The sequence below is a fragment of the Perca flavescens genome, chromosome 18 (genome assembly GCF_004354835.1).
Source record: "Perca flavescens isolate YP-PL-M2 chromosome 18, PFLA_1.0, whole genome shotgun sequence".
Classification (NCBI taxonomy): domain Eukaryota; kingdom Metazoa; phylum Chordata; class Actinopteri; order Perciformes; family Percidae; genus Perca; species Perca flavescens.
Window position 1 is genome coordinate 25,248,688 of NC_041348.1, and position 15,747 is coordinate 25,264,434.

The 15,747-nt window shown below is 39.0% G+C and overlaps 1 protein-coding gene across 1 annotated transcript in view; it reads left to right on the plus strand.

Annotated features, from left to right (window-relative positions):
• Positions 1-15,747, plus strand: part of LOC114573320 (DNA (cytosine-5)-methyltransferase 3A-like) — a 57,062-nt gene that overhangs the window by 22,834 nt on the left and 18,481 nt on the right. Inside the window, 3 exon segments of the mRNA XM_028605452.1 lie at positions 2,334-2,457; positions 2,823-2,860; positions 3,060-3,176. Of these exon segments, the coding sequence (XP_028461253.1) occupies positions 2,334-2,457; positions 2,823-2,860; positions 3,060-3,176 (279 nt within the window).

The following is a 15,747-nucleotide window of genomic DNA, read 5'->3' on the forward strand; positions in this document are numbered from 1 at the left end:
TTTTTATGTAAAGCATTTTTGAATTATCAAAGCATTATCTGCTGCCAGCTCTGTAATCAAGTGCAGTATTGTTAGTTAAAACACAAAAATGAAATTAGAGCTGAAGAGCTCATCTGTATGCAGACTGGATACATTAAAAACCCTGCTGCCTTTTAGAGCTTGATCCTGCATTAACTTTCAGAACTTGGTTGATCCAGTGGCAAATAAATAGCCTATTGCATGCTCATATCTATTTGTAATTATTTTACAAAAGGGCAAGCACACATTAAAGCAAAATATACTATATTTTTGTTTGTAGGTGGGATGTTTTGGGCACAAAAAAAAAATCCACCTACTGTATGTATCAAAGCCTTGTTCTTGTTTAAGTACCCAGTGTTAGAAGTGTGTGCTGGTGTTATTATGTTTGTCCCGAGGCCCTTTCAGTCACCTTTTGTGTTCTCTGCCTTTTAACTGGCCTTCTCATCTGCTCATTATAGCCTTTGTGGGCTTGTTAGCGCTAGCTAGCATTAGCACAGCCTTTGAGCTTGACATTCACCCCTGCTCTCCAGTTATTAACTACCCATCTATAAAATGTTGGCCTGTCAGCGACACACACATAAAAACCCTGCTGGCCTTTCAGAGCGGAAACATAATCAGAGTTTCGCATCATTAAAGCTGGTGAGCTAATGGATAAACCATTGAATTAGAGACAGAAGTATACACAGAAGATAGTTTGAGTGCATACTTAAACAAACTGAGTACTGTCATCTCAATATCTTGCAGTATAATTACAATACTTTTTTTTTTTTTTTTTTTTTTTTTAGTTTATTTACATTATATGTAATTTTAGAATCAGAATCAGAAAAGCTTTATTGCCAAGTATGTTTACACACACGAGGGATGTGTCTTGGTATCATAGGTACCGGTCACATTAAAGCATTAAAGCAACATGCACAAACACACCGAGTCGCCATATGCGGCGCCATCTCAACTCTCTCCTAACTCTCGCAACAGATACAGCATGACATTGGGAGAGGAGAGGGAAACAAAAAAGCGGCTCTCAGACTATCCTCATAAAGATAAGAACAGTGTGGGAACAGGAAAAAACACCTCAGCACATAAGCACCCAAACAGTACATTTGCACTGCTGCACATAACATAACATAACATAATACAACATAACATTACATAAATGTACAGTTGCACATTTAGCTGCGAAGGCGTGGGACTGGGGCAATAGGGCTGTCTGCTGAGAAACGCACAGCCTGGCAGCCCACTAGTGTCTCAGTCCGCAGAATGTTAGAGCGATGACACAGCACGTCGCCGTGGTGACGCCCCTGAACAGTCCAGGGCCGATACGACAATCAGCAGGCAGAGGGTAAGACAGGGGAGGAACAAGAGCGTCTCGCTTGCAGAGCCCCGACAGGGTGACTGTTTGTCTCAAGAAACGGCCTCGCCAAGTCCGTCCAAGATAAGGGGGCCGAAAGATTAAATTTGTTTGGGCTACACGAATGGTTGCTCTAATATATCATATTCAGTCATACTATTGTTCATCCGGTCAACTGGTCAATTTTTCTTTCCAAATCAGTGACCTTCTTCATGATGGTATCCAAGCCGCGGGTCATTACCATGTTGTATTCCATCACGCGATTAATAGTCTCAGTTTGCAAACTGATCGCTTTTTCAACAGCTTCAGTCAGGCCAGGCAGCTTCCTTGGGCTTTGGACAGCTACCAGAGTTTTTTTAATTTCTCGATAAACCAGTGCGAAGCATCCTCCAATCAACAGCAGTCCAGTTATCATGGTTCCGAATAGGTAGATATCCTCATCGTCCTCCACGGAGAGAGCAGAGAGACACCCGACACGCCATTTCTCCCAGCCGTCCATCGTATACCCCGCAGCAAACGTTCCGTCAGGACATGCTGGCTCACCCGTACCAGTGCTCCTCCTCGAGAATACAGTGTCAATTGCGCTGAGAGACCAGTATCATTCAGCATAAATAATTTTTCCCACATGTGCTCATTAGTCATTAGGACTGTTAACGACATCAGTAGCAATCCCCATCTCATCTCATATGCGTGTGCGTGTTAATTGGAGCTTGGGGTGTTTATTAAACTGATCCAATACAGACACACACTGCTGGACGTACCTGCTCTGCACTGTACTAACAAGGGCAGACTAATAGGTATGTGCTTGTATTGCAGTAGCTCTTTGATTGTGTGTGTATGCATGAGCTTATTGTGTGTGTGTGTGAGTGTGTGTATGGTTATTATGTTTGTGGAGTCCTTTGATGAGTCCAGACGAGGGCCAGCAGCAGTTTTCTCAGACCTAGACTGTGCTCCGTCTGTTTCCCAGGAGATGGCGACCTCTGATCCCTGTGCAAACGCCCCCCCAACCCCGCCTGAGGAGCCGGAGCCCTCCCCCTCCCCTCGCAAGAAGCGTGGGCGTCGGAAACTAGAACAAACCGAGAAGAATAAGGGTATAGATTTAATACAAAGTCATATACTGTAATTATTAATATGACTTTGCATAAATATACATTCGTTAAAATGTCTACTTTAATTACAAAAACCTTTTATTTAAGGACACAACAGCTAACTTACTGACATTTTAGATGCTTTAAGCATGTCTAATTTATTTTTTTAAAAAAGTCTTCAAGAGAACTTGTCAGTTTACTTAACTATAACTAACTAATAACTTCCAGATTGCAGTGTTTGAGGCCATTTTGACTTTGAATATGGATGCCGGGGCAAAGTGATGAAAACCATGACTTTACCTCCTCATTAAACCTCTTGTTAAATCTGTACAAATGGGCCATTTCCTGTAACTTTTCTTCTCCTGCAGACGAGCCAGACGACAGAAACTGCGACTCCCCCAGAGAGGTGAGAAAACCACTTGCCACCCTACCTCTGATGGGTTTTTTAAAATCAAAAATGAAGAAAAACCTTCTCTCATAGTACAAGCAGATTTAAGAGAAAGTATATAACGTGCTTTTGTGTGTGTGTGTGTGTGTGTGTGTGTGTGTGTGTGTGTGTGTGTGTGTGTGTGTGTGTGTGTGTGTGTGTGTGTGTGTGTGTGCAGGGTGAGACTGGCAGGCTGCGGAGGAGGCCAGTCCCCAGAGTGACTTTCCAGGCTGGAGATCCATACTACATCAGCAGGAGACAGAGAGAAGAATGGCTCAGCCGCTGGAAGATGGAGGTGGGAGAGAAACAGGTCTCTGTCTGTGTGAATTTATAGTTGCAGTCGCATAGAGGCTTTTATTTTCTTTGGAGCCCAATCAGAATAAAATGCTTCAAGTAAACACCTCAGTCAGAATAAACTGGGCTGGATTGAAAGATCATAATTCTTTACGTAAACACTACGGATTACATTTTAATTTTTGAATATCTGTGTCCTACAGTATATGCTGTAAAAGTCTAATTGGCTGACTTACTGTATCTAGCTTTTGAATTGGATCTGTAGATGGGTGCTTTGTATTGTAAAGCAACCAAAATACAGTAGAAGCTGTTTGTTCGCTCTGTGTAGTACTGAGTAGTCAAGTAAGGGGAAAATCAACATTCCCAATAGAAGTGCACTGCTTTGTGTTGGGTGATATCGCTAAACATTTTTATGATTAGCAGTTCAATTTCATGTGTCAGGGCACTCTATATATATATATATATATGCTGTTCTTTTGTTCACTGTTCATTTTACTCTAATAAAATCAGGAGCAGTCATAAAGATAACTACTGAAGATTATTTGTACTATTTAAAAAATGAAGTGAATTCTGCAAGCTAGGGGTGTAACGATACATCGATCTGGATCAATATATCGATTCAATGATCAAAGATACAATATCATTGATGCAAAGTGAAAATATCGATACATATACATAGACATTGTTGCCACACACTGCTCAGTTTAAAGCCATGCTGTCATTGCTGCACCTCCACCCCAGCATCCACCTATAGGCTCTGAGTCGACCTTCCCTTAGGGGGTAAGTTAGTATTGTAGCTCCCCACTACCTGCTGAACTCTATCTTTTCTTGTCGGGAAGCATTCATTCTGTAAATTCACATATAATCTATTCCAGGTGAGTTGGCTGAATGAACTAAGCTTTCCAAGAGATATAAAACCCAATCAGGGTATCTCTGCAGGTCTTAGAAAGATTGAAGTCAAGCAAACACTGTCACTATTGTTAGCTACTTTAGCTAGGAAGCTCGTCAACTCATAATTAGGCAAATGTCAGTTTTAGCAAAAACTCAAATGAACTTGGTTAATCCATCCATCACTTTTACACTTCTTATCTGGGTCCAGGTTGGGTTTTTTAAATTGATTGTATCATTGGGAATTATTGTAATATACTGTTGAGAAGCAACAGAAAAAACGTGATATAATTCTTGTCCATACTGGTTTTCCAACATACTTTGGATAGTTTGATCGTGAAACAAGTATTAAATTACATTCTTTGTTGTATCATAAAAAACTTAAATTTATCTTGGTCAAGCCTGCAGGAACCCTGCGCAGTGAAATAATATGTTTCTTTATTCAATTATTGTCATCATCTTTAGTTCAAGTGCACTTCCCTTTCATATTGACAGTTGGCTGGTGGCAGTGACATTTACTCAACACTCGACACAGTGAAGTGACATTGGAAGTGAAAATGGGACTTTGCCTTTCAGTGGCTGCAGATCCCTTTCGTGCGCCATTTTTTTTTTTTTTTGTTGTTGAAGGATTTAACTTCGGTTGATTTTGACATGCATTGCCCTTGAGTGCACCAGTGGTACATTTCAGCACTTTAACATTGTTAAACACTCCTGTCAGAAGGCCGTAGCTACCATTGAGGCCAACAAGGTCATATGCTTAGTAATGTTTCTGATATTTGTGTGACTCTGATTTGACTAAATATCTTAATAATGAGTTTTAGAAAAATAAATAAATAATTTATTTGGGGATTTAGTACTCTCCAGCAGAATTACATATCTGTAGAGAAAGCTTTGAAACAACATTTAAATAAATAAATAAAAGAATAAACTGTGAAAAGACATGTTTGAAATACTCATCAACATAGTTTTCGGCAGCAGCAGGCTGCTGTTTTCAGCAAAGAACCTGTTAATACCCAGTGTACACTAACTTACCTGCTCAGCACCAAACAGACAGTGGCAAAGAAAGAGCCAGATATTTCCCTCAGGAGTTGGTGGAGACCAAAAACAGAGCTAAAAGAGCGTGAATTACTGGGTTTACATTCACCAGGTGGCCGGAAACACGAATCAAAATGAATTTGTCATGTTGCGCCATGTCTGTTGGATGTGTTAATGAGCAACTGTTTACTATCAAGTTCACCATAACTGAAAATGTGATAATATGTCAGTGTTGTGTTTACAGCTTGTTCTGCAAAAATTATCAGTTATTATTTGTTACATTATTCTATGATCATAAGAAGAGCAAAAAAAGATTTGATCACATTCATGCACATGTAAAATATCTGTGTTGAGAACACACAACAACACACCAGAGAAAATGCTGTGCTTCTATGCAGTAACCTAGTGAGGGAGTGTGTGTGAGTAAATGACTGTAGATGCAAGAAAGTGTGTATAAGGAAAATGTAAAAGTGAAAGACAGAATGACTGAGAGCTGAGAGAGACAGGATGTGTGTGTGTGTGTGTGTGTGTGTGTGTGTGTGTGTGTGTGTGTGTGTGTGTGTGTTTGTGGTCATGAGAGAGAGAAAGTCATTCATGTTGATTGACAGTCTGTGCTGGCTGAAAAGGGATGTACGAGTGTGTGAAGTAAAGCAAGAGCGTGTGAAAGGAAGAGAAAAAGGCTGATAGATCAATTGAGCATGTGCGACTGCAGTTTCCTATTTCCTTTTTTTCAACATGTTCTGTTTTAGTCTGAGTTTGATGGACACAAACAAAAAAGCAGTTTTGTTATTATTCGGGTGTCAGTATGTTAAGATCCATTACAGCTGAGCCTTGAAGCCTTTTAAGAGTATACATTTTTAATCTTTGATATATCTGCAGCAGCAGCTCATCATTCATCAGTTATGATGACTTGAATGAAGATGATGGTTTAAAAAACACAAATCTTTCAGGCATAAGCAGTGGTGGAAAGTAACAGTAAGAAGTACTGTACTTAAGTACAAATTTATATAGTATAGAGTATTTCCATGTTATGCAATTTTATACTTCTACTCCATCAGAGGCAAATGTACTTTTTACTTCACTACATTTGTCTGATAGCGTTAAAGTTTTATGCTTTTCCAGTACGTAAACCATGTATTTCCAGATATTTGTGATAAACTGAAGGATGGAAACATAAAAGACGTGTTCCTTTATGCATTAAGATAAATGTCCTACTTCTACAGCTAAATAAACTATTTAAAAAGCCTTTTGGCTGTTTTTTTTAGATTGAGACTAAAAGGTTGGTTCTCATAGCGAAATAGGGGTGGGGGAAAAAAATCGATACACAGACGCCAAGTATCGATCTTTTATTATATATGTGTTGGTCAGTTTGTCTGCTTGACAATCTGATTTTGCGGCAATACAATTGAAGTGAGATGAACAAACAGAGAAATGTGTCTTTTTAGATAAAACAGATGTTGACAAAGTTTTCTTTTGGGACATTATTTGAAGTTGGGAAAAATTTGAAGTTGGAAAAAAGTTAATGAATTGCAATATATCGCAGAATATTGCAATATGTTTAAAATCGCAACAATATCGTATCGTGACATAAGTATCGTGATGATATCGTATCGTGAGGCCTCTGGTGATTCCCACCCCTATAACGAAAGCAAGGTAGGAAGGAAGTTTAACAATATAGTAAATCAAAGTGAGCAGCAAGGAAAGTAGGAGTACAGAAACAAATCTACTGTATGAAATAAAGGAAGTACAAAAACAGGAGGGAAGCGGCGGAGGAAGTCTTCAGATCCCTTTCTTAAGGGAAAGGACCATACATTAATGTGCAAATACTCAATTACAGTAAAAAGACCAGCATTCAAAATCCTACTCAAGTAAAAATGCAGAAGTAGTATCAGCAAATTGTATTTAAAAGTATCAAAAGTGAAGTTCTCATTCTGCAGAAGAATGGCCCCTGTAACTAATAGGACATTATAGTTAATACTGATGCATCAATGCTTAAGCAGCATTTTACTGTTGTAGCTGGTTGAGGTGGGGCTAGTGCTTTATATATACAGTTTTTAGTTTTTTTTGTCTAGTAGTTAGGGGTCACAAGATCAATCTGAGGGGTAGTGAGATCATTAATGGGTAGGGAAGAGGAACAAGCAAAGAGGAACAAGCAAAAATCTTTGCTTTTTTGTTAAATATTGGATAATTTTACCTCTTTGGGCCTCCACCAATATTTTAAATTGAATCATCTGAGATGTTCAGAGGGTAATCATGCTTTGGTAGAGCTGCTAACAACAAGGGGGTCAAAGTGGTAGGAGAATGTAAAGAGAAAGAAGAAAATAAAGGTAGGAGAGAAAAGGGAAAGCAAAAACATGACTTAACTGAGATGTAAAGCAAGGAAAGAGACAGATATTGACAAAGTGAGCGAGTGAAGGAAGAGAAAGAAAAACTGAGAGTAAGTGTATACAATGTGTGTGTTGGACAGAGAGAGAACAAGGTGAACTCAGTGACGGAGACGGAGGTTAACCAGTTCCAGGTTTCTGCCTGTGTGTGTGTGTGTGTGTGTGTGTGTGTGTTTGCTCTGTCAGTTGAATTGCAGCCAGCTGTTAACACACCCATCAACATCCCATCTCACTGCTGTCTGAAAGAAACCTGGTAAACTCTGCAAATCCTTTTCCAATTTGGGGATTTAAAAAAAAATCTGGCATCTTTTCACCTAATGTCTAAAGTTACAGCCAAGAAAATAAATACTGAGTACTGAGGTATAGTGTACTGTATATTAAAGGGTGTATTGTTTTTTCTCCCTTAGGAAAAAAACTGCCTTAACCTTACTTTGTGCTGATTTAATTTAGCAAGTCCCACGTTGTGCAGACTCTTAGCTGTAAGTCAGACACATAATCTCTGAAAAGTTCTCCAACAAGATCTGATCAATGATGAACGGAAGAATTACAAACAAACAAAATAAAGTCACCTTTAAGGCCGTTTTATGGCTCTGTGCAGGCTCCACGCAGAGCTTTTGCCGTAGCCCACGTAAGTGGCCTGATGTTTATACTTGTGCGCTGGTGTGTGCGTCGATCCAGCATGTGTGTGTGTGTGTGTGTGTGTGTGTGTGTGTGTGGGGGTGTGAGCGAGGGAGAAGTGAGAGAGTGACGGCGATTAGCTTTGGAGCGATTACCGACTCTAGAGTCATAGTCAAAGTGTCTCCCCTGTTCTTTCTGACCACGGTGGGAAATCTTTAGCAGGAGAAGTTAACCCTCTCCTTGATTTCATGTTGTTTATGGAGAAGGAGAACCAGGAAATGAGTCGGGTGTCATAAAAGGCCTTTACTTTTGAACCAAAACAGTTTACATACAGGGTTTGTCATCAAAATGCATCTTGTGTATCCTTGTTTACATCAGCTAGCGCTCCTCTTCTTTTCCAGCTTCTTCAGGCGCTCGTTACCACCACCAGCTGTCAAGTGTTTATGGCAGCAACCAATGATTATTTTCATTACTGATTAATGTCCTGATAAATCAACCAACCGTTTTGTCCTTAAAATGTCAGAAAATAAAATGAAAAATGCCCTATCTTTTTTTCCCAAAGCTTAGGTGAAATCTTCAAATTGTTAGTTTTCGTCTGACCAACATCCCAAAAACCCAGAAATATTGAATAAACTGTCATATACGACAAAGAAAAGCAGCAAATTCTTACGTTTGAGAAGCTAAAACCAGTAAATGCTTGACATTTTTGCTTGAAAAGTGACTGAAACGAGTTGTCAAGATAGTTGCAGAATTTATTCGATCAACTCATCCATTGCTGAAATCAGCAAATCATTGCAATTCTGGTTGCTTTATGACCACTTTGCGACCATAACAACCTTTATATGTTATAGGGTTTTGTGATTGCTAAGCCCAATTTTTGCTTTTGGGTTAATTTCACGCCGTAGGTACGTGTAGATGTGGACCCTACGCCGTAGCCTGACGTACACCTAATAAAAAATGTAATTACACGTCCTAGCGTCGCATTCCTCCCCGACTCATTTTACTGGTTCTCCTTCTCCATAAACAACATGAAATCGAGGAGAGAGTTAACTTTTCCTGCTACAACTTTCCCATTGTCATCAGAAAGCACAGGGGAGACACTTTGTCTCTCCCACTACGCCTCCAGAGTCGGTACTAGCTCCAAAGCTAACCCTCCCCTCCCCCTAATTATCAGAGTAGAAAAAGAAGTTAATGTTCCTCTTTATTTCATACATTTAGTATATGGACATTCAGTCAGTTTCACTTCATTTTTCTTTCTGTAACTATAAACTGTCTCGTGTGACGTGCTGTGTAATGCATACTTTTGTGTGTGCAGGCCTGTGTGTATGTGAGGTCATGAACCTAACACATCCTATTGCCTTGTCAACTCTGAGGCTTACCTAACCTTTGACCTCAGTGCACTAATACACCACATATACACACACATGTAAACACTAGCCTGGATTTGTGTGTGTGTGTGTGTGTGTGTGTGTGTGTGTGTGTGTGTGTGTGTGTGTGTGTGTGTGTGTGTGTGTGTGTGTGTGTGTGTCGTCATCACCCTTAAACCCCCGGGGCTACCAGACAAAACTCTACACCACAGCTCGCTGCGCATGTCTGTGTGCTGTTGAAGTTCACCTAAACATCTGTTAGGTGAAGGAGCCAGTAAATCACACACTTCACTGTTGTGACCAATCAGCAGCGAGGGAGAGGGTAAAGAAGGCTTGAGGGCGAGTTTAGCCGTGTAGACAGACAGAAAGGAAGAAGAGAAGGAGGTGTGAGGGAGAGAGAGAGAGACAGACGAAGAAAATGACAGAGAGAAAGAGAGCCAGAGAGGAAGGGTTGCAGTTGCAGAGCTGCCATGTCCGGCCTGTAAGTCATATTCTTTCATTTTCTATGTGTGCATGTGTTGCCAGTTTGTGAGGAAATGAATGCTTTGTTGCCAGCTGTTTCGAAAAGTAATTTCATGGCAAGTTTGTTTCAATGTTAGCTGAAGTAAAATGGTGTTAAATTCAGTTTTTTTTATGCTTTCTGGTGGGTTTCTGCTGCGTGCTTGAACACATGGGAGATCTCAGTAGTCAAACATCTGAAAGAGAGTCTGATTAGACTAAACAGATGTATTTTGGTTTACTTTCTGTTTATTTGGAGGAAGATGGGAGCTCAGATAAAAGTTAGATGTGTTTCCCACTTTTCCACTGGCAGCATAGACATGCAAATGAATCCTTAATATATAAACCATCTAACACCTCTGACAAAATGACATGCCCAAATTTATCAGCTTTAACTCAGGATCTGTGAGGGCTAAATACATGGTTGTTTCATTTGAATTTTCTGGATGTATGTATGGTACAGCTGGACAGAACACAGTGTAGGACAGTGGTTCCCAACCTTTTCGGCTTGGGACAAAACAAAACAGCCTCCACATGTGACTCCTCGTCATCGATTGCATACAATATGTCTACCAGTTGTGACCGCTTCAACCAAAGACTGATTTTATTCCTTGTTTTAGAGTCCCAACACTGTAAAATGATGCAGTTGTTTGCAAAAATTTGAGGTCTAAAAAGTAAGCAAGTTTTTTCCACATTTTTTATCTTCTGTTAATCATCTTAAGACCCCTCATACTTATCTTACTAACACTTGTGGAGCTCCTGACCCCACGTTGGGAACTACTAGTATAACAAACAGAAGTAAAAACATTACTTATTTATTTGGGTTTGGATTTACATCAGGTTTCGTACCTTTGTTGTCTTTGTTGTTGTCCAAATGCAAAAAGGCATTTTTTATTTATTTATTTCATGACAAGTGGCCATTTGTCTGTTTATCTATTTGCTCATTAAAGAGAGGTGTTGAAGCAACATTTTGTAGAGTTTTCCACTCTTCTACTTATCAGAAAAGTGATCAGTGGTGAGGTAATATTTGGAAAACACCACCAGGCCACCAAATTATTACGCTTAACATCATATGTTTAACATCAGAGTTGGTATTCCCCTTAAAGAGCCATGAGACACTTGTTGTTAAGACCCTTTTTACGACAAGAGAAATGATTTATTAATTTTTCTGTTTTCTAGTTTGTTGATTTTGTTTTTGGGGTAAGAGCGTAAAAGCTAACTTACTAAATATGTTAATTACTGGAAAACAACACCAAATCACCAACTTATTACGCTGCAGTGTTATCACCAGGCATGGTTTGTACTTAAAACGCCCATCAGACACACATTGTTTTAATCAATTTTTATCACAAAATGTTATTTTTTTCTGTTCACTTTGGTTGGATTACCAGTTTAAGATATTCCCACTGTTTGGAAATGCACGTAAATGGCCTCCTAATATGTTAATAATTAGAAAATAACACCAAGCTACCAAATCATTACGGTACTATCAGGTCAGACATGTTGGTATTGACCTTAAACATTCATCAGACAAATGTTGTTTGGTTCATTTCATTATAAGAGACCCCCGGAGAGCGTTATGGTCATGGAAAACCATTGATTGTATTTCTTTAACATGTTCCATGGCTGCGATCGATGCTAATGAAATGAATGTGTGTGTGTGTGTGTGTGTGTGTGTGTTGAGCACTGTTGGGTTCATCTCGAGGTCAGGGTCAGTCACGCTTATAAAGGGGGGTGTGGTTTTAAGAAATGGCTCATTGGCGAGGTCATGGGGTGAGGGGTCAAAGGTCAAGGGGGCGGCACTAAGAGTGAAAACACTGACCAGGCCACTGGGTGTATCAAAGTTCACAGTTGTAACTCACAACATTACAACCTCTCTGTCTTTCTGCCCCCTGCAGCCTTTGTTTGTCCCTCAAATGCTGCTGTTTTCTTTTGCATCCTTTGATTTTCATAGATCACTTTTATTTTAAAGTCTTTTTTTTTAATCTATTTCAGCAAAGAAAACCTTGTATATGCCTCTGCATGTTTCATGCTATATGAGACGTGCAACACATCTGCATATTAGTGCTTTAATGGTACAAATTGGCATGACTGAAAATATCCACTGACTTTAGCTGCTCACCGTTATATTGGTATTTGCACAAATGTTGGCAGCAATATGAAACAAGATAATGTAATGCAGAAATGCCAAAGATACAGTACGCTCAATTTTTCACCATAAAATTGTAATATTGAATAATAACCCAAGAAAAGAAGAACCAAATTAAAGTGATTCTTATCATCTTTTTGTTTATGTTGTCTACTAAAAATATAAGTCATTATTATTTCACACATAATGTCAGTATACAGTATTGTTGGGCTCTAGTACAAATATAAACTGTTTCACTGCACTTCAGTCCTTTCTAAAACTGATTTTAAACTGATTTGAATTATCCCACAAATGCAGTTATCATTCTGTTTTCTAGCTATTTAAGTCTGCTATGCTCTTTATAATGTTTAATTAATAAATAATAGTATTTATTAAGTGAGTTTTAAGTCAAACACAAAAGCCTCTGATGTGCACAAATTAGCAAAAGTGCACACAGTGGAAAGAATTATATAAATCATGCACTAAGTGGTTGTAATATGTCAAATGCTGGTAGGTGATGTGTTTTTAGCTGAACAGTTGGCAGTATCAGGCAACGGTTGAGCATGGATGCCTGTAATTTTGGCTTTATGTCTATCTGATTTTGCGCAAGTCAGTCTTTATCAAACTGACTTGATTAAAGGTGGCAGCCAGCCTTTGCGGGTGCGAATACTTTGACTGCGTATGTTACAGCTACTTTCAGTATGTCTGACTTTTATTCTGTGTGTCCTTTTGTTGGATTGTGCGAATCTCAAGCTTTTTTTTATAACAAGTAGTTTTAATTGTCTGCTCAGTACCCCTAAGAGGTAGCAAACAACATTTTAAAACTACATGGTAGTGTGTTGACCTTTGGCTGCAGACTTAATGTTTAAACCAGAAAACATTCTGCACCTTAGCACAAGAGTTGAAGCCTTCCAGTTTAAATGATGTCAACTGGCTTAATTACTGTACTTTTTATAGGTTAGTAGGTGATTTAAAATCTCACTCGTTCTCCAGCTTAGTGTTCAGAATATTCATTCTCAGTAGGAGGGACACAATTTCTTTTTATTCTAATTAGAAACATTTTAAAAAGGCAAAAAAAAAATAGTTACAGTTCATTATAGGCACTATTTTTGTTAATGCATTTAAAATTGTTATTGATACTGAAATTTTGTTTTTTTTCGATTGCATGAAGCTGACCCTTCAGTTTATTTCAGACCACAGAAACCCGAGCAGATGAATACAGATTTGTCTGTCATCAGTGAGTCATCTGCATCCCTGAAAGCACCAAAGCTTTCTGATGGAGTGTTTCAATCAGCTGATGTTGCTAGGCAACAAACCCAGTTTCATTCAGTAGGCAGGATTTTTGGATGATATCTCGTAGCAACACTAGTCACGTCCAAGTCTTCTAATGAGATGATCCGGTCTGGATACTGATAGAAATGATCAAGTTCCCTTCACAACAACAACAACCAAGTGTGGGTGAGATGAGGTGTAACTCAAATGATTGCTACAGGAAAATGTGGTCCTTGAAGTAGAAAATACTATATTTACTAAAACATCAATGAAAAGTAGAAATAAGAAAATAGTAAGATGTGTTCAATGCAATTCAATTTAATACAACTATTTATCCCCACAAATGCACCACAGCTAGAGTAACTTGTTCAAGAGTTACAACTCTATCGGGCCCTATTTTAACGATCCAATGATGGCGCAGGTGCGTTTAGGGCGCATGGTCCTTAAGGGTTGTACTTTGTGTCTTCATTAATTCATAGGTGTGTTTTGGGCATAACATGCAATAAACCAATCAGAGTGTTATCTCCCATTCCCTTTAAAAGCCAGGCACGTTTGTACATTGCTATTATTGTGGTAGATTTGCACCGTAATATTTTTATTTGTAATCTTCTGCATGTGTGTGTGCTGCTGTGCGTCCCTGTGTGTGTAACAAACATAGTGTGCGCACGCTGTGCATGAGCCTAGGCGCATTTTACTAATGTGCTGTTAAAATAACAATGAAATGCTGCGTTATTGACTGTAGAGCAAGTTTTTGTTGGTCAATGGCGTGATCACTTCCCGCTGCCTCAAGATAGCAATACGCCAAGAATGCACCTGAACACACCTCCCTGTAAGACCAGAACACCCGTGGGCGCACAGATGGGCACATGTGCATTTGTTATTTAAACGACGTGGGCGCTGGACAGGAAATTGACAACTGCGTCGGTCTTAAACTAGCAAAGACACTTGCGTCGGGCATTGCACTGCGCCCGGTGCGAGATAGAGCCCTATATGTTAAAACAAAATCTATAACAAAAATGTGGAACTGGTAATAATACATTAAAATATAAATATCCCCCCAAAAAAAACATTTTGCAATGAAGCTGTACAAAAGTTAATCAGCAATTGCAATGCTGATGTCACTTTAAGTCTTAAATTAAAATGAATTCTGAAATGAATCAAAATCAAATATTAGCAACATTAAAGAGAATTGGGAAATACATGCAGCATACAACTTGAACATTTCAAAGCAAAATATACACTAACAAAAAGTTAAGGAAGTTCCTTACTATAAACTGATTCTATACAGTAAATATTACATACTAATCCTCATAGTACACTGTTTTAACAGTAAGTTAGTACATGTGCAAACAATCCGGCTTCAATCAATCTGTGACTTTGGGAAGTCATTGTCAATTAAACTTTACAAATAGACAGCATTTTATTTTTGTTTCGTAAACCGTTTCATTTCACCACCATCCACAATTAATTTAGTATTTTCCAGCTGTGAGCAGCTTCTCCATTTCCTTTGTGCATTTCCTTGTTTCAGAACAGTGTTTGTATATAGTGTAATATTTAGTATGCATACTGTCTAGTTTGAGTATACTTTATTTTGTCACTGTTTGAACACACTACATACACAGAACCTGCTTACAGTTTGAATGAAGTATTGATTCCCACCGATAGTTGTAGGAAGTAAAAATCCAGACTTCTCGTTCAGGCATCCCAGATGTTTTAGAAACTAGTGAAGACATGAGTTTCCCTTACAATGTGTGTGTGTGTGTGTGTGTGTGTGTGTGTGTGTGTGTGTGTGTGTGTGTGTGTGTGTGTGTTGGTCAGTGTGTTTGTGTGTGTGGTCTGTCCATGATCCGTGTAACAGGCTGATTAGGATTTTATGAGGTCAAAGGTCAACAGAAGCGGAGGAAAAGTGAACTTGTGACATCAGGGTCAAACAGAGGCGAGAACTGTCACGACCCGACCTGCTCACTTTTACTGTCTCACTTCCACTTGAATTTATGCCATCATCCCTCCCCTTCCTCCCATGTTTATTTCTTCCTTTCTGGAGGAATTGTTTCACACATTCAAGACATTAGATGCCGGTTCTCAGTCTTAGCTAGACTGGAAACAAATTGGTTTTCTCCAGTATTGAAGAAGAATGTTTTTAGGTTATGGAAATGCTCTGGAGGAGTCGTGGGATTTTACATCTGGGCCACCGTGAGATTCTTGCAGTGTAATAACCAGTGAGGTCAAGATTATTTGTTAAATGACTTCTCGTGTGAAGCCGAGCACTCGCTGCTGCTGTGTTTCCACACCAGATATCGCTTGTCAAACAAAAAAATATCAGCAGTACGGTGACTTTTATAATAATAATAATAATAATAATAATACATTTTATTTATGGGC